The following is a 25,225-nucleotide window of genomic DNA, read 5'->3' on the forward strand; positions in this document are numbered from 1 at the left end:
TCAAACCCACATTGGCTCGCAAATATCGTCTCGCCTGCAGCACAGCACTCTCTCCCTCACACACGCACCGCTGGCTGTGGATTCTCCATCTTATTCCATACATCTGCAGGTAAGCAGCTGGCATGCTTTCATCTTCCCGTCTCTGTCTGACTCTGCATGTTTGCTTTAATAAGTCTCTAGAAATAGGAGATGTACCTCTGACTCTTGTATGCTATATACAGAGCCCAGTCTTGGTGCAGTTATAGGTAAACACAGCAACACATACATCCTACTCTCTTTCAAACACATGTAAGAGGGCTGCAATGTTGTCACTTTTTAACATCAGGATTAAGGAGATGAGAGGGAACCATATAGTGGTTAATCTGTAAGAGAACAAGTAATATGTGTGTTCAGTATGAGTGTGTGTGTGCCTGTGAGTCTGCTATCTGGATAAGCCTCACATAGAAAGATGATAACATCTGCAATCTGCATTAATGTACAGCTCTGAATACATTCTTTCATCCATGTTTGGACATTCTGTTTTAGCTTAAGATTGCAAAGAATATATGAAGGAACGTGTGTTTTGCTGAGAGCAAATCAGCAAGTGTGTATGTGAGACTGCCCTAATTACATATGAGTCAAACACACTTCTACAAACTGAGCAGCAGAATCCAAAACGTGCTGAAATCTGTGGGATTAGCACGATGTCTTTGGCTTCAGCTGTTGCCATGGCAAAGGCAGTCACTGGAACACTTCTGCTTGAGAACATCCTTAAAATAAACAGGTTCACTACATTCAGAAGCTCCAGAGCTAGTGCAAGTATTAACCCGGTGCAACCGATGCCATTAAAGAGTGGCCCAAGTGGAGTTTTAAAGAGCTGGTTGTCAGATGCATTGGGATACAGCTGAATTAAACTAATGAGGAAAAAAGGGAACAAATCCATAAGTTTAAAACATGTAGGAGGTTTTTAACTGTTCTCATAGAGGAATTCCTCATGTGGAAACTGGGCCTTCAAGAACACATGCCACAGATTAAAGCAGCGAGGGATTAATCTAGTTTGTAAATAGAATGACTCAGGATGTTGTAAAGCTTGTAGAGCCAATGGGATATACGTCACCTGTTGGAGTGCTGCTTGTGTTGATGTTTTTTGATAAAACACAATGGGTTTAGCTATTCTTAGACATGAGAGCAGCTCTCATCATGGTCAATAATGTCCAGGGACTATTGACAGTAGCTGGTTACAAAATTCCATCTGCTAATCAGCTTCTACTCATGATTTGGTTACAGGACATTAGATTTAGAGCATAAATTTGATTTGATATTTGATGTTTGAGGTCAATGCAGTACCATTTTTAGGCTATAAAAATTACTAACAACTGAATCATGTCAATTGTGATGTAAAATGTATAATTGCAGAGTGAGCAGTACCAAACACAGGCTGGGTGGAGGCAAGTGATGAAAACGATAAACAACAACATAAAGATATCTACAAAAGAAATAGAACATGATTTGGTATAAGAAACTACTGCAGATAAACAACAAGGATCTGACGATGAGCAAAGAAACTTGGAACTGGATGGAGATAATGAAGATATGACATTCAGTAAAGTAGGACTTGGTTTGAACCAACATGAAGAAATCAACACAGATTACACAATCAGACAAACTCTACTATATAAGTGATGAAGTAAAATTAATATGCAGAGAGCAAACTGATGACAAACTAAGATACAAAGCATCCTTTTCCAGCTAAAGCAATGGGGTTGAGGAGGAGCTGAAACCAGCTACAATCAGGCAAAAGACAGGGTCCACCCTGGACAGACCACCAGTCCAAGGATGCTGAACATATAGAAGCAAAGAATAAAACCCAGAGACCATTACAATCAGCCAGTTATATCAGTCACAACAGCAGTCAAGCTCATGCACACACACTTGTAAATGCACCCCTTAAGAATCTTCTTAAAACTAATTTCAGTAAAGTGGTGTTGCAGTTTTCTTTCCTCTTAAATATATTGAGAAAAATTACTGTCTCATGCTTCCAGCAGGCACTCCAACAACCCTGGAAACAGTGAAACATTTGGCTAAATACCCTGCAAAGCCAAAACAACAGCTTAGCAGCACCTTTAAATCCCTCTAATTAACGCATCATGTCTTGTTTAATTTCCACAAAAAAACAAACCACAAAAACACTTCTCAGCCAGAAGCAGCAACTTCCTTTAGTCTTTATACTGTTAGGGTGCTTATTTTAACCAAACACAACAGGGAAATAATTCCTTTTCAAATACCACTGACAGGAAAAGTTATTTGTTATCAGTGTTTATGGTAACGGATGACAAAAATACTGCTGCTGCCTGTAAGAGTTCTAGAAAGATTTCACTTTTTAATTTTTTACATTAGACTAGACAATACAATTTAAAATGCTAAACACCTATTCATGTTGTATTTTTCTTAAATTTGTTAATATTTTTATCTTTTTCTTCATTACAAATTAAATAACTATACTTAGATTTATAAATGGACACCTATTAGCCACTGACGCCAACATGAAGATATTAATTTCTGGTATTTTCTATAATAAATCCCTGCTGGAATAAAGGAGCCATAAAATCAAATCCGTGCACTATTGACATGAAACATTAAAGTAAGAAGACGACGGCATGGAAAAGCCACTTGTTGACTTCTGAGATGGGAGACTATGATGTTAAAGAGCTGCAATAAAAACACACAAACACATGGGAGGAAGCACATGCATTCACATGCAAACGTACCAACATAACCATGGAAATAATACTACAGGGGAAGTAGTGCTTGAGAATATGCACACCCACAAAGCAGACACAGATTAAAACAACACACGACAGTAGCCATTTGAAGGGAGGTAAATTATCCCATTATCTTGGACTGTCACTGATCTGCAGACCTGGCCATGCTTACAGCAGGTTTGTTAAATAGTAATGACATCAACCACAGTTGGGTCTTCTCCATTTGTGACTCCCTGCGGTGTAGAGCCTCTTTATTTCAATCAATCAGCAGAAACACACAGCCCTAAGTCAGCCACTGTCTATTTCACCTCCTGTTGTAGAGCCTTTTAATTCGACTCCCTTTTGTTGCTTCCCTATAGCAGCATTATTTATCTCAAAAAGGGGCTTGCAATGTCAGATTAGCATAAAAATAGGAAAATTCCATATAGAAATAAGCCAAAGCAAGCAGAAGGCAGATTGGGATCAAGATGGCTGATTGTGCTGAGAGGAGACATTAAGTGGAGGCTTCTCAAGAACACACAGAGTCTGGCCAACAAACTAACATTAGCATCAAGGAGACTGCTGCAGAGCTTCCTCCACTAGACTAATAATGTCACAACAGAATGTCAATATGCTGGGTTTGTCTCTTTCCCTCTCCTCTGCTGCCCTTGTCTTTTGCTCTCTGCGCCTCCCTCTCTGAGCGCAGTACAGTACCAGCCCCCCTTGGTCTTTATCAGGAGCAGTGAGACAAAACGCCAGCAAAATAATAGAAGGGAGTTGTTGCAAATTCCCCACAGACACTTTTTATGGTTTTGTTCCACTTGCTCTGCTGTTGTCAAACCAGCCCCTGTCTTCAGCAGGCATGCTTCTGATGTGGTGATAAATGATGACAAGAAAGTTATTTTAACTGCTGGTGAGGCGCCAATCAGAAAGTTAGCTTGGGTTGTTTGCTTATAGTTCAGCATCTATTGATGACATCTAAATCAAACATAACATTTATAAACTGGCTTATATGTTAAAGCTGTAAATACATGACACAGCGATTCTACATTATTCCTTTGGTTCAGCCAGATTTTAATGTTCCAACTCCCTGTTACCGCTCTCATCAGTGTTGTTTTTGGCTACAGCTCTGCAGCTGCGTTTCTTCATGAATTTTTTTCAGGGTCTACTGGCAAGTGCTGAAATAAAATCCTAAATACATGAGTGTAGGATAGCATACTGGGACAATGGGCTTCGGCTAGATGGCACAGCAGGCAGGCTGCAGTTTATATTTGTGCTAAAAACCTTTTGCTCCACATAGCCACAGCCTTTACAGAAATGGTGAATAAACTGGGATTAGCTTGTTATTGCTGAAGATGGAGAAACCAAGTATGAACTCAAATGAGGCAAGCAGGTTAAGGGAAAAATAACCTTTAATGACTCTTTAATGAACTCCCAAACATTAGATAATGTACTGTAATAGTAATGAAATACTGGATAACGCAATCATGCCAAAAAAAGATTAAATGAGTTGATTGTTTATCAGTCTGCACAAGCTTCCCTTCGCCATATGACACTGAATGAAAGCGATCCCCGAAGTGAAATGTGAGAACATTTGACAAAATAAATTATACATTATACCCGGCTGTTTAAACAATAGAAAATTTATGCATTAAATCAACAGCAGGGCAACTGTGGGTGAAAGACAGGTTGCTCCAAGCTGCAGCAAGATATGAGTCCTTTTTGTATTCAGGTTTATTGCCTTTAGAAATTACTGAAATGTCTTGATGAAAACTAACAAAAAAAGTGCATGTGTGGGTGTTTATACTCACTATGTGGGTAAACAAGTACTCACTGTACTTGACGTGCAGAGTCAGGTCCAAATTAATCTACAGCCATATCTCTGTATGCATAAAATGTGCAGGTCGGTTGGTGCAAGTTCGAACACACAGGTATTTAAAAACAACCTCACCTCCTGGGAAACTGATTTTCATGCTGCTCAGTCAAAGTGCTAAAATTAGGGAGTGTGTGGGAAGCTTCCCCCTGGTTGTTAGACTTCATACTATTATCTGACTGTGTATCCAGGCTGGCTTCAGCCTTCCAGGCATAAACACAGGGGAGAGATGACTGGTCAGACCCCTTTCCTTCATGATCAGCAAGACTCCTATGGCTCTGGCTCACTAGAACAAGGAGTGGAAAGACCTGGCATGGATTGGGAAAAGAGTGAGTTGTAAATAAGAGGGAACTGAGGTGGACAGTGAAGTAGCAGCATTCAGGAAGGGAGTCAGAGCATAATAGAGAAGCTGGAGAGAGCTTCAGTGTGATAGCAGCTTTCAGTGAATCAATGTTTTTTTTTCCACTCCCACACAAACATCTCTCTCCATCTGCTTTAAAGAACAAATAAATCTGAGATTGAAAGAGAGCAAGGCCAAAGCTGGGGGTTATTGAGGGGGAGTTAAGTACAGCTAAAGCATACAGGTTGTTGTTCTCGCAGAGGAAATTCCTTTGGTGCTCCAGTCTTTTCACTGAGGCAACAGGCTAGTGACTTTGAACCATTTGGTGCCTTACAAAAGAATAAGAGGTCCCTCTATTGTAAGACTGGCTAGCCAGACCTCAATTCTTTACCTACCTCCCCCTACCCAACTCTTGGACATTATTTCTTGACCACTCCTCACTGAACAGGACACATATGGATGAAAGCTTGTTCTCTAATCCATCAGTCAGGGCAGCAACCAAACCAACGAGACAATAAGCAACAATATGACAGGAAAACTGACCACACCTAACAGAACACCACTAATTGCAGGGTGCCCATAATCCTGAAGCTCTTGCTGGGATTTGGGGTTGGTAGCATATTTTTTGCCTCCTTACTTAGGTTGTTGCTTGTAATGGGTGTCATATTTTCTATACTTGAGTTACTTTAAGGAGGTCAAACTCTGAGAAACTACAGCACTGCCTTCTAGAAGTGTTTGATGAAAAGAAAAGTGAACAGATGCTAATCAGCCTAAATGTAGCTGCCCACCAGTAGTGGAGAAGTGTGTCACTAAGTGTCCTGTGTGTTCTTGTCTTCTAGGTCATTTCATAGGCAAGTCAGCCAAACCTGCCTCAGGGAGCAGGAGAATGGAGAACAACATGTGACGATCCGTGCAACACTGTCGACAGCATGCTTCGCCTCCACCGGACCTTGGCTCTTTTCTTCTGGTATTTTTTGCTCACCCACAGGCGGGTTCTAGCCGACGAAGAGGCCCTCTGGGGACCTACACCATCGAGTGAAAAGCCAACTGAGAAGAAGCCCAGCTCTTATTGGTGGACCCCATCATTCCCAAAGCTTCCTTCTCTCCCTTCACTGCCATTTAAAATCCCTTTTTATGAGAGTTCACATAGTAAAGATGAGGCAGCTGCTTTGACCACGACTGCCAAAGGGTTGACAAATCTAATCAATCACTTCCAAGACCACACTGGATCAGGAGAGGGGAGCGTTTCTGAAGAATCTCAACCACCCACCACTTTGACTCAGGGTCTGCTTAGGAGCGTGACAGAGATAAGAACTGAATCACTTCCCACAGGGACATCAGATTCTTCACACAGCAGCATAACTCACACCGACAATAATGCTCTTGTTTCACCCACAAGCAGCTTTATCAGAAACACTCTGTTCACTAACAGTCCCACCAACACAAACACTCCTGAACAAAATGCAACACATACCCATTCATCATGGGGAACTGCAGAAACAGAACCCAGCATGGGTGCCACTACACAACATCTCCCTGAGGAACACAGTATGTATCAAAAGGCTGAGATAAAATCCTCCACAGTACCAGAAACTACAGTTCCAACCACCCTGATGAGGGAAGCAGAACAAACAACAACACCAAACTCAGGACTGGTGGAGTCTACCCTGTCAAGCACACATGCTTTGACGTCTGTAACCCACCTTACTTCTTCAGAAACCCTGTTTGTTAGGAGACCAGAGGAGTCAACTCTAAGTGTGTCCTTCCTTACAGTTGAAGCCACAACGTCAGAAACTCAGCCCACTCAGAGCCAAGTGGACCTGGGCTTCTCAGAGACCAGCATGGGGAATACAGAGGAAGAGCCAGGGACAATTTCCACTGCTCCAGGGATCGATCATAAACTAGTCCTTGAATCTATAACAAGCACAACTCCGAGCGAAAAGGCTAACTTTACAATTGCAGAAGGTAAGCAAAGTTAGCCAAATCAATGGAGGTTGGGTTGATTCAATGAATGTGATCAATCATGTGCAGGCAGGTTCAATAGGTAGCTGTCAAAGGATGCAGACAATTCCGCTTTGATCAATGACATTTTGACAGTGAAAAGTGATCAAAGGCCTGAGATTAGCATAAAATTGAGATCCGGCTGAAAGCAAAAAGTCTGAAGCCGACCTTCATAAATCTATGAAGGAGTTATCTGCTGGCTTGGAAAGAATACCCATCTAGAAGGGGTGGCTAATGGGATGGCTCTGGTTCAGCAGGCCGATGCTTTGACTCTTGGTCATAGTTGCTGCTTCACAAACAAAGCACCATAATGAAAATTTTTTTATTAAATGTCCAGTGCCACCATCTCTAAGAAGAATCTGTTGAGCAATGTCTTGCGGGTAATTAAAAGGACACTTTGCTGTTCTTTACTTGTACTATCGACCGTAAAACCACAGTTAATTTTGCATTTCACAGTCACTACCAAAGAATAATTTGTACCACCCTTTTTAAAAATCTATCCATCCCCCAGAGCCTTGAACTATCTATAATGACTTTCTTACCAGCAATACTAATTCAACACTGCATGAGTCATTGCCTCAGAGAGTGGAGGAAGGAAAGGCTGTTTGACTGAAATTCAATATGCATGTTTTTCACTTACAAAGAAAGGGAAAGATGATGGACAAAAAGAAGCTATTGCTTGGCTCCATGTTTCAGAAGACCCTGATGCGGCATTGAGGCAATTCCACCTTCTCTCTGACCCATCCCCCAACACAGCGGTAGTCTGGTGTCTGTATACCTAATGAGTTTTCAGAGGGAGAGCCTCCTTCAGGTACAGACACATTTATCACGTAGGGTCAAAGGTTGGGTCAGAAAATTATGAGTCGATTATTCTCAGGCTGGAGAAGGCGAGCTGGTATCCGTCTGACAATGACTGATGAAGTTCTGATGTCTAATGTTGCCATCCCATCAAATGTCCATTAATATTGTCTTTACAACGTGACATTTAAATGAATCTGTGTGGAGTTTGGATGTTCTCCCTGTGCCTGCATGGGTTTCTTCTCGAACAATAAGCATGTCTCCTAGTTTAAAAAATCCTTTTAATTGGGCTGCAGACTGCATATGATTAAGCCCTGTGACAGACTGATGTCCTGTTCGGGGTTTAACCAGTCTCTCTGCTGGTGACAATGACAAGAAACTCCAGTCCTTAGGACCCTAAACAGGACTAGACTAGTATAAATAAATGGATAATAATAATACGTAAAATATCTGGCATTACAGAAAAAGAAAAGTACATTATCTTGATAAATACCAACACACTTGCTAAGGATTTTTTCAGATTTATAAAACAGTCATGCTCTCTCTCTTGATATTTAATTAATAATTATGTAAAATTTCTTCAAGCATGGCCATTCTTAGCTTCCGTATAAGTATCTTTGGTTTTCTCAACAACTTTGAGTCATAACTTTGGTTTAAATTCACTTTTGTAGTTGTTCTGTTTTGTTTTTTCATTTATTTTGTCATTTCCAGCTAAAATTTGGCTAAAACTGTCAATTGAAATGTGATTTCTCTGTTTAAAAGCCAAAAGAATCCTTTAGTGCATTGACGCCATGCACATTTTTTGTCTCCCACCATTTTTAGAAGAACAGTTTTATTCTAAACTTACAGGTAGCTGTGCATTCAGTGAACATGTTCATCTTACACTTTCTGGGTGAAGCTGAGAGTGAATGTAGTTTTATGTTTTCCTTTTACACCAGCAGTGTTGGAATTCAACCTCCTCATATCCTGATCTCTCAATCTGTGCTGAATCTGGTGGATGTTTTGTCTACAGATATCAGTGTTGTGACTGTTTTCAGCTGTGTGGTGGCACACAGATGAGGAGGGGGTTTCAGGTGGGAGGAGGGTGCTGCTGTGTTCATGTATCAGTATTCTAAGCGCATAGTCAGCGGAAACACCAGCTCTCCTGCAGGACCGTATGCACGCCGGTCGCCGTTTCGGATGGAGATCAGGCTCCTTGCCATTGAGCCTCTTTCATCCCTACCTGCCTCCTCCTTACCTCTTTGCAGACCTTTTTGCCTCTGTGCAAACACAAATCCCTGTCACCTCGTTCTGTGGACAAACATGTCAGCTTCGGCTGCTTTCAAGGTCAAAAATGTCAAGACAGCACAGAGAAATGCTTCTAGTCATGAAGTTGAAATGTAAACAAATATTTCTTCTGTAAGCCTCCTTGCTATGCTTGTACTTATTGAATCGGAGTGTTGCAGCACTAAAAAGATTACGCCTTGCCAAAGGACACAGAGAATAATATGAAAATATAAGCAGAACACTCCTGTATTATCATACATTATCCCAGGATGAACTCTGTAGCTGCACAAAGTAAATCATTTCACTATTGGAGGTGTTGAACATCCTCGCCACATAAAATAAAAACAGTCATCCTTTCGTGAATCTGGAAAGCATTTGCTATGTGGCCTTGTCCTTGAGGTAGCTGTCAGGTTTGAAAAAACAGCAATGGTCTACATCTGTGTCACTTCATCTATTAATATGGGGGGGGGGGGGCAACATGAGATGGCAGGACAATTATGAGAAGCAAGAGAGGAAAAAAAGAGGGGAAGGGGCTGTAGATTAAAAATATAGAGCCGTTGCTGTAAATTTTCTTCTTAAAAGCGAAATAAAAAGGCTTTCTTATATCATGCCCTCATTCCCCTCCTCCCACCAATTCCATGTTGTACTAAGAGGCGGTGGAAAGAAAAGACCTTTAGCAGACTCTATTAATACCTGCAAAGGATGTATTGCCTCTGCGATCAGAGGTTTAAGCAGATAAAACGTGGCCCGTAATGGTTTGATTGATTATGGAAATGGGTTTACTCAACAAACAGAACATGTGACATGAATATCTGATGCCTTTTTATAAATTTTTCATAGAAAATAAGCTTTATTGCCAATAGAGAGCACTGTGTCTGCTTTAATATTATGGTAATCTCCTCATAATAACCTTTTTAGTCTGGTATGTTTTTAGAAGTCAGCACACATTTTTTGTTCTGCTGAACGAACCCCAGGAGGAGACTGATTGAAACATTACAGAATAATGAGGATTTTTGTAGTGCATGACGAAATTTGATGCAAGAAGCAAAATTCAAGATCAGCTACTGTATCTCAGTCATACATTGCTTCATTTTGCATCTAATTATGAGCATACGGCTCTTCTCTGCACCACTCTGCAGCCCATCTCTGATCCCCTCAAGACAATTTAGGTGCAGTGTATGGATTTCAAACCTACGCTTGTATTCTTTGCATGAACCTATTCAGGTTTGCATAGATAATGGTGTAATGGAGTGCATTGTAACCTTTTTGTTGAGCATAATTAGAAGCTCATGAGACATTTTACACGCCATGATAACTGCTACAACAATATGTTCACTTTTGTTTTACAAAATGTCCTCACGATGGCTACATCTCTGCATCAGAATTAATCTCTTATTGTCAGCATGTAAAGAAACGGCGTTATGACTTCTCATTGTGCAGTGACAAACAGTTTTTGACTAACAAAAAAAACAAAACAAAAAAAAAAACAGGAAATACTGAGTTAATGCTTTTTATGGCTCAGAAGAGTTGCAAGAAGGAATATGACAAACTAAGAGGTTGGGAGAGGAGAAACCTGGAGAGATAAACAAAGGAGACTTATCTTAACAAATGCAGATCCAACCGTTCCACAGGAATCCAGCTCTGCATTCATTTAGCTTCAAGAATCAACTTCTTCTGAATTTGCTTCAGGAATGAGTTTCATTCATTTGGGATTGGCTCAGGAATATCTTTTTAAATCCAGCTGGTCCTTGGACAATTTCTGTTTAATTTTTATTGACACGGCGATGTTTTCCTTTTTTGGAACGAATATTCAGAATTTGGATTAACCTTAATTGTCTTTCCTTTTGTCCCCTCTGATTTCTCCATCTGAGCTGCTTGTTTTTGTTAAGTAACTCTTCCTCACCTTGCAGCTCAGGTGTGACTAATTTATCATCTCTGTCCCTTTTCCTTTAAATGCTGTAAAGGGCTATTCTGTGCATTTTTTGTTTCATTTTTTTTCTTCCACCCAGCCAGTCCTTACTCATGGTCACTAAACCTCTGCTGCTTGAGTTCAGAGAGTAAGGATCTCCACATAATTAATTATTTAAGTAAATGTACAATCAAGAGTTCATCCACTTGGAAAAACTAAACAATATGTGTCTCAGAAGCAGAACATTGCAACAAAGGGTTGAAAATGAATAAATTTCTTCATTTTCTGGGATCCAAAATTATTAAACTCAACATCTGTCTTTTAAATCAACAACATGCCCCAATTTTGCATTATTTGAAACAGTCACATAGTCTCAAAAAGTAAAATTAACACTTTTATGGCCCAAAAACAATATATATTATACAATATATATTCCCTCTGAAAATATATTTTACATGTCCATCAAAATGATATTGCACAATTAGATATTCAGAAATGCATATAAGGATATAGAAGAGGGTAGAAAGTGGTTTTACATGATCCGGGAACCGAGCCAACTCATAATTTTTAATCATTTTACCCATTTTGTGTCTTATCATTAAAAAATAAAACAACAATACACTAGGATAGTTGTAATTATCTCCACATGCCAAGCCCAGCTGTTGTGCCTAAAAGAACATTTGATTGAAATCAGAGGGCACCCTATGGATAAAGACAAGGATTTAGTATTTTTACTTGTATAGTTTAGTATTTAATAACTGCTAATGAGTGAAGAAAAGCCTTGACTACAATGAAGACATTCCAGCCAGTTCAGGGATGCAAGTCATATATTCTGTGGGAGGAAAACATGTTGGGTGGTGAGTTTAAAGACCTCTTTCATGAATGAAAAGCTATGCACTCCCTGAAGCATAAGATGACCTCTCTTAGACCATCATGAAAGGACATTATGCATGTATTGATTATTTGAAATGATAATTCAGCACTCATATTTAAAGTTAAGCTGCTCAATAGGTAGAATGTGGATTTAGTTTGCATCCCCCTGCTCACACCCCTTCTCATTTTTTATTTAGCTTTTTCGGCGTTCTGTACAAACAGCAGGTCATCAGAAATGTTGCTTATGATGTGCTAAAGACATGGTTTCCACTGCTCTTATGTGAGGGACTTAGTTGCCCTGCATGTTTGCTCTCATTAAACCATTCGTAGAAGATTTTATTAGGCATAATTTAATTTCCTGTCACAGGCACATCTTGTTGTCTCTACTGCAGATTTAAGAAGCTGCTCTGATCTTGTGTTGTACAGCAGCAGAAACTGTCTCCTTACAATTTGTGAAATTTGAGCTGACCTTTACACATCAAGTAGTCAGTTTCTAAACCTTATCAGAATAATAAAGAAAAAGGACGTGAGGAGCAATCTCTAAACTCTAAAGTTTTCAATCATAATTAAACAACCTCCTCTGTTTAATACTGCAAAATATAGTGTATAAAGGTACAAATCTTCATCTTATCCAAGCAAATGTTAGAAAGATTATCACTGACCTTCTAAACCTAAGAACAGATGGCTCTAAACTGGCCCAAAATGGCGATTTTGGAGACCTCTGCTGAACCGCCTCTAATTTTGTTCCGTTTCACTTTATAAGAACTGATCTTTGCAGAGACCCAGCTGCATCAGTCCAGTTTATATTCACCCTGAAAGTGTTGTTTGTTTGTTTGTTTTTTAAGGCAAGCATGAAACTTTTTTTCGCTTTGAATTTTGCGCCATTTTCATTTATTCTTCATCAGCAACACACACACTGATAATAACACATCTTAACAAGTTTATCTTTATCGGGACTCCAAAAGTATTAAAATAAACCTTTTGGTTGCAGATGTATAAACTCATTTCATTATGGGCATGTTATTTTTGAGCAGAAGGCTAAAAAATAAGCATGGTCTCAAAGATGTAAGTAATATTTTTAAAAGAAAAAAAAGTTAATTGAAACTGGAATTTATAAAGAGTCAAAAGTTAGGTCTGCTCAATATTTACAACTCATGTTATTTTCACCAGTCTTAAAAATAAACTTTATATCATAAAAGGAAATAATCAAAGCTCTTATTTTTTGTTTTGTATTATTTCTTTTTAGACTAGCTCTACAGTTCCAATATTATTTACTATAACTATTCATTAATTTTTGTCATAAATTTCCACATTTCCGTCAAAATAATCTTTTGCTACTTGCCAGTCATTTCTCAAAACAACTACTCAGGTTAGAACATTTCTTAATATTCTCAATATTTTCTGAAATTGAACCTAAAACAGTTATTATATTTATACTGAGATACTATAAATTTTCCATGTGCATCCTCTGAGAGCTTAGCGGCCACATACGTGGACAGCACTTTATGGAAATTCAGAACATTAGTGCACATATGTGGACATAATTTTTCTCTAAAAGTACATAACATCAATATATGAAGCTTGTTTTTTATTCTAATTAGGTTAAAACAAGCCCAAATAGCAAAGAGAAATAAAACATGCATGTAAAAAAAACTGCTTGGGCATACTGGTGGAAATCAGGTAAAATTAATGTTATTATTCAGGTAAACAGCCTTTGTCTTTGTCACCAGTTATTCAAAGAATATGAGGGTGATAATTTTCTCACTTAGTGGTTTGCATTGCTACCAAGTCTAGACCTTCATCTCTATTTTTATTTCTTATGTGATATAATCTGTGTTTTTTGGTTGCCCCAAATGGTGGCATAATCTGTTGTACTGGGGACTGAAAACATGTTTTGATTTTGCCCCGTATTGAACAAAAAGGAAATGGGAAAGTCCTGACTGTGTATGCATTCAATAATTTGTGTTTCCTGGCTCTTGCCATCTTTCTTGGACTCTTTTTCCTCTCTTTGTACTCTTTGTGTTTTTTCTTCAATTTCACTTTGTTGCACTAGAAAGGAGTTTGGATTTGTGATGGGATAGGATGTACACACCCATCCACTTGCACAGAAGGATGTAATTAGACCACAGAGGCCCAGTGCCATGGATGACTGGCTACAACTAAGTGGATGATAGGCCGATCTCTGACAGAACTGGGTTAAAAAATATAGTTCGTCCATTTTTTCTGCAGAGTTATAGCTCAGATGTGCTGTAAGCAGAGAACAGAGAGGGTTAAAGTGACCTTTGGAAAGCTCCAGGTTTGCTAATCGGTTTTACTCATGCTACTTTGGAGAAGCAGTGCTTTGTAAATTAAATTATATTCCTGTTTGCTTTGAGATCACTCAGGGGTGAAACTGTACGTGTCTTCACAGAGCTGCCAGACAACAAGGAGAAGGAAGAAGAGGAAGGTGTGGCCCCTTCAGCTGCAGATGGGAATGCTGACACAAGTTTGGCAGACATTTCCACGCCGTCCGCTAAGCCGCTAACAACATCTCCAACACGGAGCACAGGTGAGCAAACACGTAAACAAGCACAGTGACTTTCTTTAAGATCTAATCCTTTTCAAGCATGTGATGGGTTTACATTTCTCGTCATAAGAAGGGACTCTTAAACAAGACTTCTGTAAGCCTGTCAGAGGACAAAGAGAAGCAGTTGCCTTGTTTTCTTTGTCTGAAGCTACTAATTGCTTCCAATGGGAGAAAACTCAAAAAAATAGGGATGCATGACCACTGAACATATAGGCCTACGTCTCCGTACTGTCTCTCAGATTAGTGATCACAGGTCTGATGATCTTTTAACAAACTAGAAACACACAGATCATCAGAGAGCTTTAACATGAGATTTACTGCAGCTTTTATTCATATATTGTTTCCATTATATTCTAAGTTTTATCTAATACAATAATGATGGTTAGAAATTAAACACAAAGAACTGTGGTGCATGCACTCTAAGCCATTTTCAGTTGGACTAAGATGGATCGATACAATAATTCAATTTTATCTGAGATGTAAAAATACTGACTAATGCCTGCAGTTTTCTGCTCCTAAACAGGGTCTTTGCAGTTTTTCCTCTGCACAAGGATTTCCATTTATGCACACAGAAAAGTGGAGGTAGAACAACAAAGTCATACCAGATGTAACTTTCTGCAGGCTGAAATGAAATACTGCTCTGACAATTAGTCCTGATTGGGTGGAAACATAATAATGATGCTGCAAATAAATACTGAAACAAAAAGTGCAGGAAATAAAGTTCTATTGAAGCATCAAGAAAACACTAATATCGGTTTAAAGTGATTCCCTAAGTAGAAAAAACATTTTTTTACAGCATTTATTTGTCATTTTAAATCATTTGATAAAATCAGCTTCATAGAAAATAACACAATAAAAAAATATCTAAAATGAAACTCAAATTAAAATCAGTTGAAAATAATAATAAAACAAATTAAAAGATAAACTGAAATCTATAACATGAGCACCAAAGAATTAAAGACAAAAAGTATTTTTTATAATTAATATAGAAACAGTTTGTCAAGAGATTAGATGGAACCCAAATCCAGGTTGATAAAGGGAACGCAAGTTTAACCCAGTAAAACAAAGGCGCTGCACAGGCCGGAAAACCAAAAAGCGACGCTGCCACAAACCCGAAGTAAGACATAAACAACAAAGATGAAGAAGATGTTAGGAAATGACAAACAATCTGGCAGGGAATGAATAAAACTGAGGAGGTGTGTAATAACAAGAAGCAGGTGAAGTATATTAGCAAATTAAACAGGTGAGATGATGAACAGGAAGCAGATTACACAAGGGGGAAAAACTACAAAAATAAAACAGGAAACCAGACACGACTGAAGCCTACAGGACAGTAAAAACAACCACACCAAAAATCCAGAGACCAAGACACAATTTCCTCTGGAAAATTTAGGATTTAAAGAAAAATTAATTCCATGAATTCTAAAAAGAATCAATGAATAAAAACAAATCAATATAATTTCATTTAATTCTTTGAACCTATTATTTTAGTCATTTAACACAACCTGTTATTTTATTAGACATTTTAACTAATAAGTTTAATGATTTTCTTTAAAAAGAAAATCTAAAACTAGTTTCTTTCAAGTGTTTTTTTCCCAAATAAAAATAATAATAAAACATCTGATAATCTCTCGTACATAATTTTCATAGAAATCTTTCTTCTCTTATCTTTACATAATCAAAATATGTGATTATGATTTGCTATCTCACCAAACTACATCAAACATTTTGTATTTAAAGTTTCTTTAAGCGTATTTTGAACCAGAGGTGTGATAAAATATCTCATTCTCATCATCTGTGAAAAAGTTTATAGTTTCCTGTACATCTCTACACAACTTTTTCTCCATAATCTTTCTGTAGCTTCTGTAATTTGTTTCGGTTTAAAGATTTTGACTCTGGCAGAGCATACAGTGACAGAAGCTCTTCACAAGGCTGAACAACCTTTTCTGCAAACTGTTGTAAAAATTCACTCAGACATTCAGGGACCCACGTTTTGGCCATTTTGGTTTCATCACACTCTTTCACACACTGCTTTCTAAGCTTGAATTTCCATTCTAATATTCTTGTTTTAATGGGCCCCAACAGAATAGTTTAAGAACTACTGTTAATATAAAGATTTATTAGTGAAAATGCATCTTTCATTGAATTTGTTTTAATATAAAGGCCACCAAGGACCATGCTGAGATGTACCACAGACCATGTGTGTCCTTGACTTTAACTGGTGACTGACACCTTCATTAGCTCACTAAACTATAGCTTCATTTTTGCACCTTAAGCATTTTTCTGCATATTTCCTGCATTGGATTAATGCAGGTTTTGTCTGCTGAGAGCATTCATGGCAACACAAAACCATCATAACAGAAAGGAAAGGAACGTGTCAACTTGTGCAACAGTATAAGTCACTTAAATGTTAATACAATGTCAAATTTCATAATTGCTCTTATATATATCAGTAGATTATGTGCATTCATCATATAGAGGGTTTCTAGTCAGATATGTAAAGATCTACTTTTGGCCCAGTTCACAGCAGCAGATGTAACCCACATTACCTCGCCCAGAATAGCAGATGATGTCAAATGATTTTAAAAAATAGACTTATCAAATGTGCCTTGCTCCGATGATGGAGCGCCGGAGGGATTTTTAGTTTAGTGTGTCGAGAGTAAGAGAGCAAAGCAACAATGTTATTAGTCTGAGTTCTCCCTGAAGCAAAAATCTGTTCATAAACCTATCAGCTACACAAATTTAGTTATACAAACTTGACAACAGTTTTTTAAAATTTAATTTAGAGGTATTTTCATACATACAACAGTCTTCTCTTCAGTCTGTGTGAGCTTTTACTTTCAGTGATCGTAACTGCAAATAAAGGCAATCAGTTCAAAATTACTCAGAGCCCTCAGGGCCATGATGCAGAAGCAACTTGCAGCCAATTAAGGATCGATGTGAGTTTGTTGTAGTCCTTGTACCATCAAAAGAATGCTTCAGCTTTATTGCCTCAGCTTTTCTTCGAGGCAGCAGCCTCAAGTGAGACGTTTCAAGATTTACTAGCATGGCTGAAAGAAATTAAGACATGAATGTAGCCATGTGCACTAAATGGGCTTCTATTAATGATTTGCTTATTGATCATTCTGTTTTCAGCCTCCATTAATAATGGACTGGACTAGACAGATTTAAATCAGCCATCTGAAGGTGTTGCAGCGGCTTGCTGCAGTAAAACAAAAAGGTTAAACCTGGAATTTATCACAGTGATCAAGCAGAGCCCTGATTTACTTTGTTTGCTAATCTTGCATGTCCAAAGAAATGCATACACGCTAGTTAAAGCATCACTTTGCATTTCAAATTTGAAGACATAAATATGTCTACCTATAGACTTTTTATTTATGTCTACTGTGAGCTTAATGCTTATTTGGATGGAATTACACAAAAAATGAGCAGCTACTGTAAGGACACTGGTAATCAACCCAGGGAGATTTCCAGTTTTAATATAGCCAGCAGTCATATTACAAAACAAAATAATTTAAGGGATTTAAGTTGACCTCAATGACCAGTTAAAGAGGAGCATCCCTTTTTGGTTCATCCAAGCTTCTGATCCAATCTACGGCAATGCAAAAAATAAATAAATAAATTTGATCATCTTGATTCTAAACGTTTTGGGTTTTATTTAATTGACTTCAAACGGCCTATTTAGTTGTAAGAGCAAAATAACTAAGTCATCTCAAAATCAACAAAAATAAAATGTCTCTTTACCTGATTCAATCCTGCAATAACTTTCTCAGAATGGAAAAAACATGGTCTTTAAAAAATCTAAATATTAAACTTTGTAACTATGTTATCTCTGGCCTCTCGGCTGGCATCCACGGTAGATGTTGTTTTCTGCCTGTTTCAGATATGTCAACTGTCCCGAGCACAAGGGTCTTGTTCCCACAGGAATGTATCACATGACCAAGCAGCATGCAGTGGAAAGTAATGCTTTCAACCATCCTTTTAGTGTAGCCACCAACAACATACCAAACCCCATGCGGGCCGCTCGGTCAGCCCCACAGCTTAGATGTGACACTAACTGACACAAGTGTGAGGTGAGGCACCAATTCAACCCCATCATGTTTTCCACTCAGCCTGACTCACTGGCTTCCCATTATTCACCCTTTAAAAAAAACAAATGGGCAGACAAGTCACTGACATAACACTTTGCTGAACCACACCTATTTTATCCTGCAGTTTTATGCCCACAATCTGCTGTTTTTCTTCTTACTAGCAAACCCACATTTCCCACACAGAGCTGGTTGTCAGGATAAGATTACACTGCTGGAGCAATCATACAATGCAGGTTTATGGCACTGACATATATTTAGCCATCATTTAAAGCTGCTAATGTCTCAGCTCCCAACAAGACTAAAAACAGACTTGAATGATGATTTACTGGTACAGATAATGGATTTCTTCAGTTTTTTGATGTAGCATGAAATCTAAAACTGGAACTTTGCAAAATCAGTATTAGTTTAGAGCCAACTATCCATTCAAACTGTAGGATTTTATTTTCTGTTCAACAAAAACCTAATAACGACTTGACTGCGAGCATCTTAGGGTTGCCAGGTTGCCAGTTCCTATGAAATAGATATATACAGATGATATCTGGACATTCAAAACCTTTTTCTTTATCAAAAATCCTGAAAACACACTGTAGATCAGTTTGAAGCATTAACTTAAATACATTCTGTTATGGTTTGTGCATCTCATTCCCGACTCTGCAAGCTAGCAAACCAAAAACACAGCAGCTGTTTCTCAGAGGCTTGTTTTGAAATCTTGTGTTAGATTGTCTTTTAGTGGCCATTATGCTGGTTTCTCACAGACATCTGGCAATCCTGGTGTATGTTGTCTCTTTTCAGCTAGTCATTTTGCATGTATTTAGGGAATACAAATGAAAAGCCAACCTTTTGTATGTTTTTGTAGATGGATTTTCCATATGAGCATAAAAAACCAAAAAAATAGCATCTATTAGATTTTTACTTTAAAATTAAAAAACTAAAGATGAGATATTAAGCAGTTTTCCTTCCTAACCCTAACTATTAGAATGGAAATAACAAAAATAGAAACTTTCTTGATTTTGGTTTTATAGTTTGCAGCACAAAAAGTGAAATCACTAAATTACAAGCACAGCTCGAAATGACATTCCCATGATGAAATGAGTATATCTCTGCAACCACAAGGTCTATTTGAATTCTTTTGGAGTCATAATAAAGGTAACTCTTTGGAGATGTGTTAAGACGTGTAAATTTATAAAGAATAAATGAAGATGGCACACAGCACAAATGAAAAAGGTTTCAGGCTTGCCTAAATAAAACAAAACAAACACTTTCAGGGTGGTTAAAAATATCTCTCTGGAATATTGCAGCTGTAACTCCAAACTCCTATCAGATCATAGTTTAATATGTGAACATTATCTCTGCAAAGACCAACAAAATTAATGACAGTTCAGAAGAGCTCTTCAAAATGGCCATTTTGGCAGGTTTGGTAGCGTCTGTTCTCAAAGTTTCCCAACTGTGGGACATCAGGGTTTAAGAGCCTTAGATGTGTCCTGCCTGCTTGTTTTGTCAGATTAACCCCCAGAAAGTCAAAACTAAGCTATTAATTTTACAATGAGATCAAATCAAATCAGTCATTTAAGGTCTCTGTCAATCATACTTTAGTTTAAGTGATTAATTTTCTTTAATTGTGGATTAAAAAATATTTTAGGTCTACTTCAAATACAAAGAAAGGATTATGGGTGGACCACACATGCCAGGATACTGTGTTTACATTTATCTCACACCCTCCTGCAAATCATATATGAGCATGAAACAGGATGTTTAATCCATTTGCTTTGCTGACTTAACAGCTGGACAGCTTTTACTTTCCAGTCGGAGCTGAACAGCATGAATGTGCTTGCATGTCTTTCTAATTCTCCTCCCCATCTTAAGAATACAGTGCTCAACAAAACTGATCACAAAGAGAAAGATGCACAAGGGAGAAATCAAGATAGCATTGACCAGTAAAAAATTATCAGCCTTAATTAAAACAACAAAAAAAAACCTTGTGTCAGCTTAAAGACTGATCATTGTTTTCCTCTTTCATGGGGAAATAATGAAGCTGAGGTGACATAAAAGTGGCCACACTGTCAGATGCAAGAGCAGCTTGTTGTGAGGTCATATTTCCTCAAGCTTGACATTTTCACCACAGCCAGGGACTGAGGTTTAACACTGAGGCCAAGATACAAAAGAGGAGTATTATGAAGACAAACAGGGAGCAGACACCAGAGGGGTCCTAGCCTGTTGGGAAATTTTGTCCACTACTTATGAGGATGTGTGGCAGAAAGTGACCAAGGTACAAGGGGGTCCATAAATAAAGCTTTAAATATTCTAAAATGAGTAAATAAAAACATGGAAATTATGGAAAATTTGTAAAAATCTCAGAAAGTTCAGAGTGATGGTAAAGACTCATTAAGCATTTTTCCCCTTTTCTGCAGCTACAGAGCCACACATAGCAAACATAATAGCATTTGCTATACATCATGTCCACACACCTTTAAAAAAAGAGGCAAAAGCTGAGTAACAGCAGAAAACACAGCATAAGAAAACACTCGAATGAAAAGTGTCATTTTGTTTTAATAAAACTGTCCAAGTTTAAGAAAAACAAACCCACCTATGGGAGTTCCCCCCTTTTCGAAGGCATGCGGTGAAATCATCAACACATCACAAACCAGGAGATTAGGGCAGGGTGGGATGGGAAACAAAAGAATAATGCCTGTAAAAGGCATTTGAAAAGGACTTAAAACAAAAATGTATAACCACATGAATTCAGTTTTAGTTCTGTGCAGGAAACAAACTAGACATCCTCCACTTATACATAAAGATTTAGGGGTTTTGCGGTACTGACGTCTGCACATTTAAGGTCTTAAAATGGCACATAAGATCACCCCCAGCCTTAATGTATTCTCCAGGTATCTCTATGTAATTTAATATCATTTACCTTAACGTAATTTTCATGCAAACTCACAGCTAGGCTTTTTGTTTGTGCTAGGCTAAAAAACTAAATCAAAACTAAAAAGTCACTGTGTTGCATTAAATTGATTGCAAAATGAGTTTATGTTACATTTTACTAAACCTGCAATGTGATTAACTGTGCTGTCAGTTTATCCTGGCAAAAATGTCCCTGTCACTGAGGTCTGTTATAGCTGCAGGCATTTTTATGGAGGAGTTATTGTCCCTGATATGCCTGCAGCACAATGACTAATGAGCCTATGTGTACAAATCAGAAGCTGCCTCTCCTGTATGTGTGTTATCATCGCTGGTTTTTGGAAGGGTAAAGTTTTTCAGCTGCCACTGTAAAATATTTGCTTTACTGTGGTGGAAAGTCAGTTTGCATGAGGTGATGTTTTATGAAAAAGACAAAGTGGATATAACGTTTGAGGGATTTAAAGGCTAAGAGAGTGAAAATGTTTGTCTGTTGTGACCATCTTTGAGGCATTACATTGTGTAAACTGACTCATCTGCATCCACTTATTAAGCTATGTTTTCATGTACAGTACAAATGAGCTTTGCAGGCTTCTCTGTAAGTTGCACATAATAAACATATAAATATCCTTAATCCTCAAAGCCAAACCACTTCCTTTGCAGTGCTAAAACATATCTAACAGTCACTTGTATGGAAACTCCAGAAGGCTTATGTAATGCAGAAAAACCAGCCAAGTGGTTCTGAGTGGGCTGATCTGACAGAATCACACACAGTAACACACACACTCATAAAAATGCCTCCTCTTTTGGCCTTACTCAATTTGAAGTTGCCTTCTTACAAGCTTTTATGCAGGATTAGCACATTAGAGAAAAAACATTCTTGCAGGATCTTGGATCAGAGCCGATAGCTTGAACATTTATTAACTGCTGTGTATTCTCATGAGTGCATGCTCTTAAGTGTGGTTAAAGATTTTTCAGCTGTTTTAATCTTGCAGTGGAGGCGTTTTCTTGTTCTTGTTGACTTCTCAGTGACGTATTTTAATAATGACCTAAAAATAGACACGTTTGGGCTACATTTAGGCCTAATTTGAGTCATTTTAGTCATTTTGAACCAAATATTTTTGGTGTTTAGCAGTCTTGCTTATTATACAATTTATGCATCATAACTTTAATCATATCCATCTTTTTCTTTCCAGGTCTTCCTTCTGAACCCCTGTCTATTCTTCTGTATACTGAAGACTGGCTGTCTAACCTGGCAAACAATGACGTCACCCTTCTTCCAGACTGCAATAAAGAAAGCTCAGGAATCTGCAATTTCTCCTACACTTGGGATGCCACAACTTTGTCAGAAATCAAGAAATTTAGGCCCGTGCTAAACACCACTGCCACAAACCAGTCAAACAACCCCTTCCTGAACCCACCCACACCCATGCTGGTACCTTTGTACACAGACTGGAACAGTGCCATGGCAGCCTGGGGCCTGGCCTGGGAAGCACATGTCTACGGTGCAGGCTGCATCTTTGCAATGCTGACACTAGCTTCAGCACTCAATCTGCTCTGCTTACCACTGCGATGCCCATCAGGCTGCGGCTACTTTGCTCTGGTCAGCTTGTTCCTGCTCGCTGCTGGTTGCACAAGGTCCTTCTCACTCCTGTATGATGCTTACGGCCACCAGGACCGCATACCCTCCGCAGAGGCCTCGCTCATGCTCTACGAAGCACCTTTTCCCTGCCTCACTGCAGCTTTTGGTCTGGTTTTCCTTCTCTTATCAATGCGCTCAAGAATGCAGCTCTCCTACTCAGCCTTCCAAAGACCCTGTTTCCTGGCCTGCCTGGTGTTCTTGCACTTTGCTGCTGCATTCGGTCCAGTAACACTACTGAAGTTCTACCAAGAAAAGCCTCCCTTGTGCCTCTTTCTTTCTCTTATTTCCCGTGGAGCCTTCGTGGGACTGGCAACATTCCTATCTGCTGCCTATTTTGTGTTCTACATCTATGTGCGGGCAGACTCAAAGCATATCTACCACCTGAACAACACGTCTCCAACTCCTGCTGAGCGGTACAACCGCTGTCCCTTTGCTGAGAGCCGGGACTGGAACCGTGCAGCTGTCACTGTTTGTCTTTCAGCGTTATTTTCTTTAGCTTGTGCTGGACTTCAGTTGTATGCGATGCTTAATGCTATGGGAGTCGCAGGTGGAGAAGAGGTCTTCCACCCTTGGCCGTGGTGGACTTTTCAGTTCAGCTGCAGACTATGTGAGCTCGGGGTTTGTCTCACCTTAGCCTTTGTGGTTGCACAACCAGTCTATTGTTCCAACCAGCTTCCAGCTGCTGGAAGTTGCTGGACTGAACTCCTGGCATCCAAGTCACCAATCCTGCCTGGGAGCTACCAGTGGACGCTGAGCCAGCAAGAAAAGCTCGCCATTGTCGACACTGTTGGGCTTGGAGAGACAGAAAGCCTTCCTCTGTACACTCTGGTGGATGAGAGGCTTGGTAGCAGCTTGAATGGTCTAGATCTCCTCTACCATAGCAACCGGGCCTTGGCATACAGAGACCTGGACTTGGATTTGGACTTACAGGGTTTGGGAAAACCTGAGGATGGAGGAGGCAGAGAGCCCTCAGGTGGATCCTCATTTACCAGCGACTCCACCACAGATCTGCGCCCACCTTCACCCATCAACCTGCGCCGCAGCATAGACGAAGCACTCTTTAGCGAAGCCTTGTTTCCCATGAGCCTCTTCAGCCCGGTTCGGCCTCTTTGCTGCAGTGACATGCCTGCAAACAACCACTGGACTCTTCCAAGTAAGGGCCTCTGCGATCCTCTCTCAGCTGACTCCGGCCTTTATCGGACCTCCTCCTGTGCAGAGATAACTTCTCAACTCCAACCCTCTTCCTCCCAGCCTCAAGGTGATGCCACCGAAGGTGCTCCAGCATCATCCTCAAGCTGTTCGTCACCCGAACGCTGGAGAAGCAGCTCCTCCTTGTGCTCCCTCTACCGAACCTCCCTTGGAGGATCCTCACTGGTCCTCTGTCCAAGTCCAGAGAGACATGCGAGGGAAGGAGCCACGGGTCACATGGTGTCCTCTGACCCACAGAGGCAATACCAAACTCTGGGAGCTGCATCACAGGAGAGCCTGGACCTGTCAACAGATCGATCAGTGCAGGAGGAATTCATCAGCGTTTGCAGACAAATCGATGCTTTAAGCATCTGCAGCGAAACCATTGATTTATAAAGCTAACTCTGACCATATTCAGGACCTAAAAGGAGTGTCTTCTTTGTGCAAAAACTTGGATTTTTACAAAGTATTTAATAGTGCATGTCAGCTTAACATAAATTATACAAGAACTATAGCTGCCAAAAGGTTTTTGGAAGTTTGATGAGATTTTGTTTGTAGTTATCGAATGTCACTGCAGGTCTCAAGTGCCAAGATTGTTTAAAAAAAAAAAAAAAAAAGTGGTTTGTACATTTTACATGTTTGATAAATGCTGGTGAAAGTTTGTTAAATTAAGAGTAACATTTTACTGAGTGGGATTTAACAATTCAGATTTGTACAAATGTTTTTATTGCATTTCAACATTCCAATAGATAGTAATGTGACTAAGTCAAGCACTTAAATACTACTGAAGTCATAACCTTTACAGCTGTAACGTCATTAAATACTGAGCGGGGTTGTCAAAATATAAACTCCCCCATCCATTTTAATACATCTTCCTCAGTGGTGGTGCAGCAGTGCCCTCTAGTGGTGATAAAGCACACTATATCTATCAACTGCTTCTATGAAAATAATCGAAACAGCAACATCTGTGACTATGCTAATTTGTTTAAATATAATTTTCCTAAACAAACTGTTTAATAAAGTTTGTTTCATAAGTGACATCTTAAACATGACTCCTCAACTC

General features: G+C 39.1%; 1 protein-coding gene across 1 annotated transcript; it reads left to right on the forward strand.

The window, feature by feature from the left end:
• Positions 1-24,805, forward strand: prrt4b (proline rich transmembrane protein 4b). The gene is made up of 4 exons (XM_041977320.1): positions 1-109; positions 5,773-6,898; positions 14,191-14,328; positions 22,529-24,805. The coding sequence occupies exons 2-4, from the start codon at positions 5,863-5,865 to the stop codon at positions 24,556-24,558; spliced, it is 3,204 nt and encodes a 1,067-aa protein (XP_041833254.1). The 5' UTR covers positions 1-109; positions 5,773-5,862; the 3' UTR covers positions 24,559-24,805.
• Positions 24,806-25,225: the final 420 nt, after the last annotated feature.

The sequence above is a fragment of the Melanotaenia boesemani genome, chromosome 23 (genome assembly GCF_017639745.1).
Source record: "Melanotaenia boesemani isolate fMelBoe1 chromosome 23, fMelBoe1.pri, whole genome shotgun sequence".
Taxonomy (NCBI): Eukaryota; Metazoa; Chordata; class Actinopteri; order Atheriniformes; family Melanotaeniidae; genus Melanotaenia; species Melanotaenia boesemani.

Bases quoted from the DNA above. Each gene is read 5' to 3' on its own strand.
- prrt4b (XM_041977320.1), top strand. From the start codon at position 5,863: ATGCTTCGCCTCCACCGGACCTTGGCTCTTTTCTTCTGGTATTTTTTG. The intron at 6,899-14,190 runs GTAAGCAAAGTT...GTGTCTTCACAG, and splicing joins TAACTTTACAATTGCAGAAG to AGCTGCCAGACAACAAGGAG. The intron at 14,329-22,528 runs GTGAGCAAACAC...TTTTCTTTCCAG, and splicing joins ATCTCCAACACGGAGCACAG to GTCTTCCTTCTGAACCCCTG.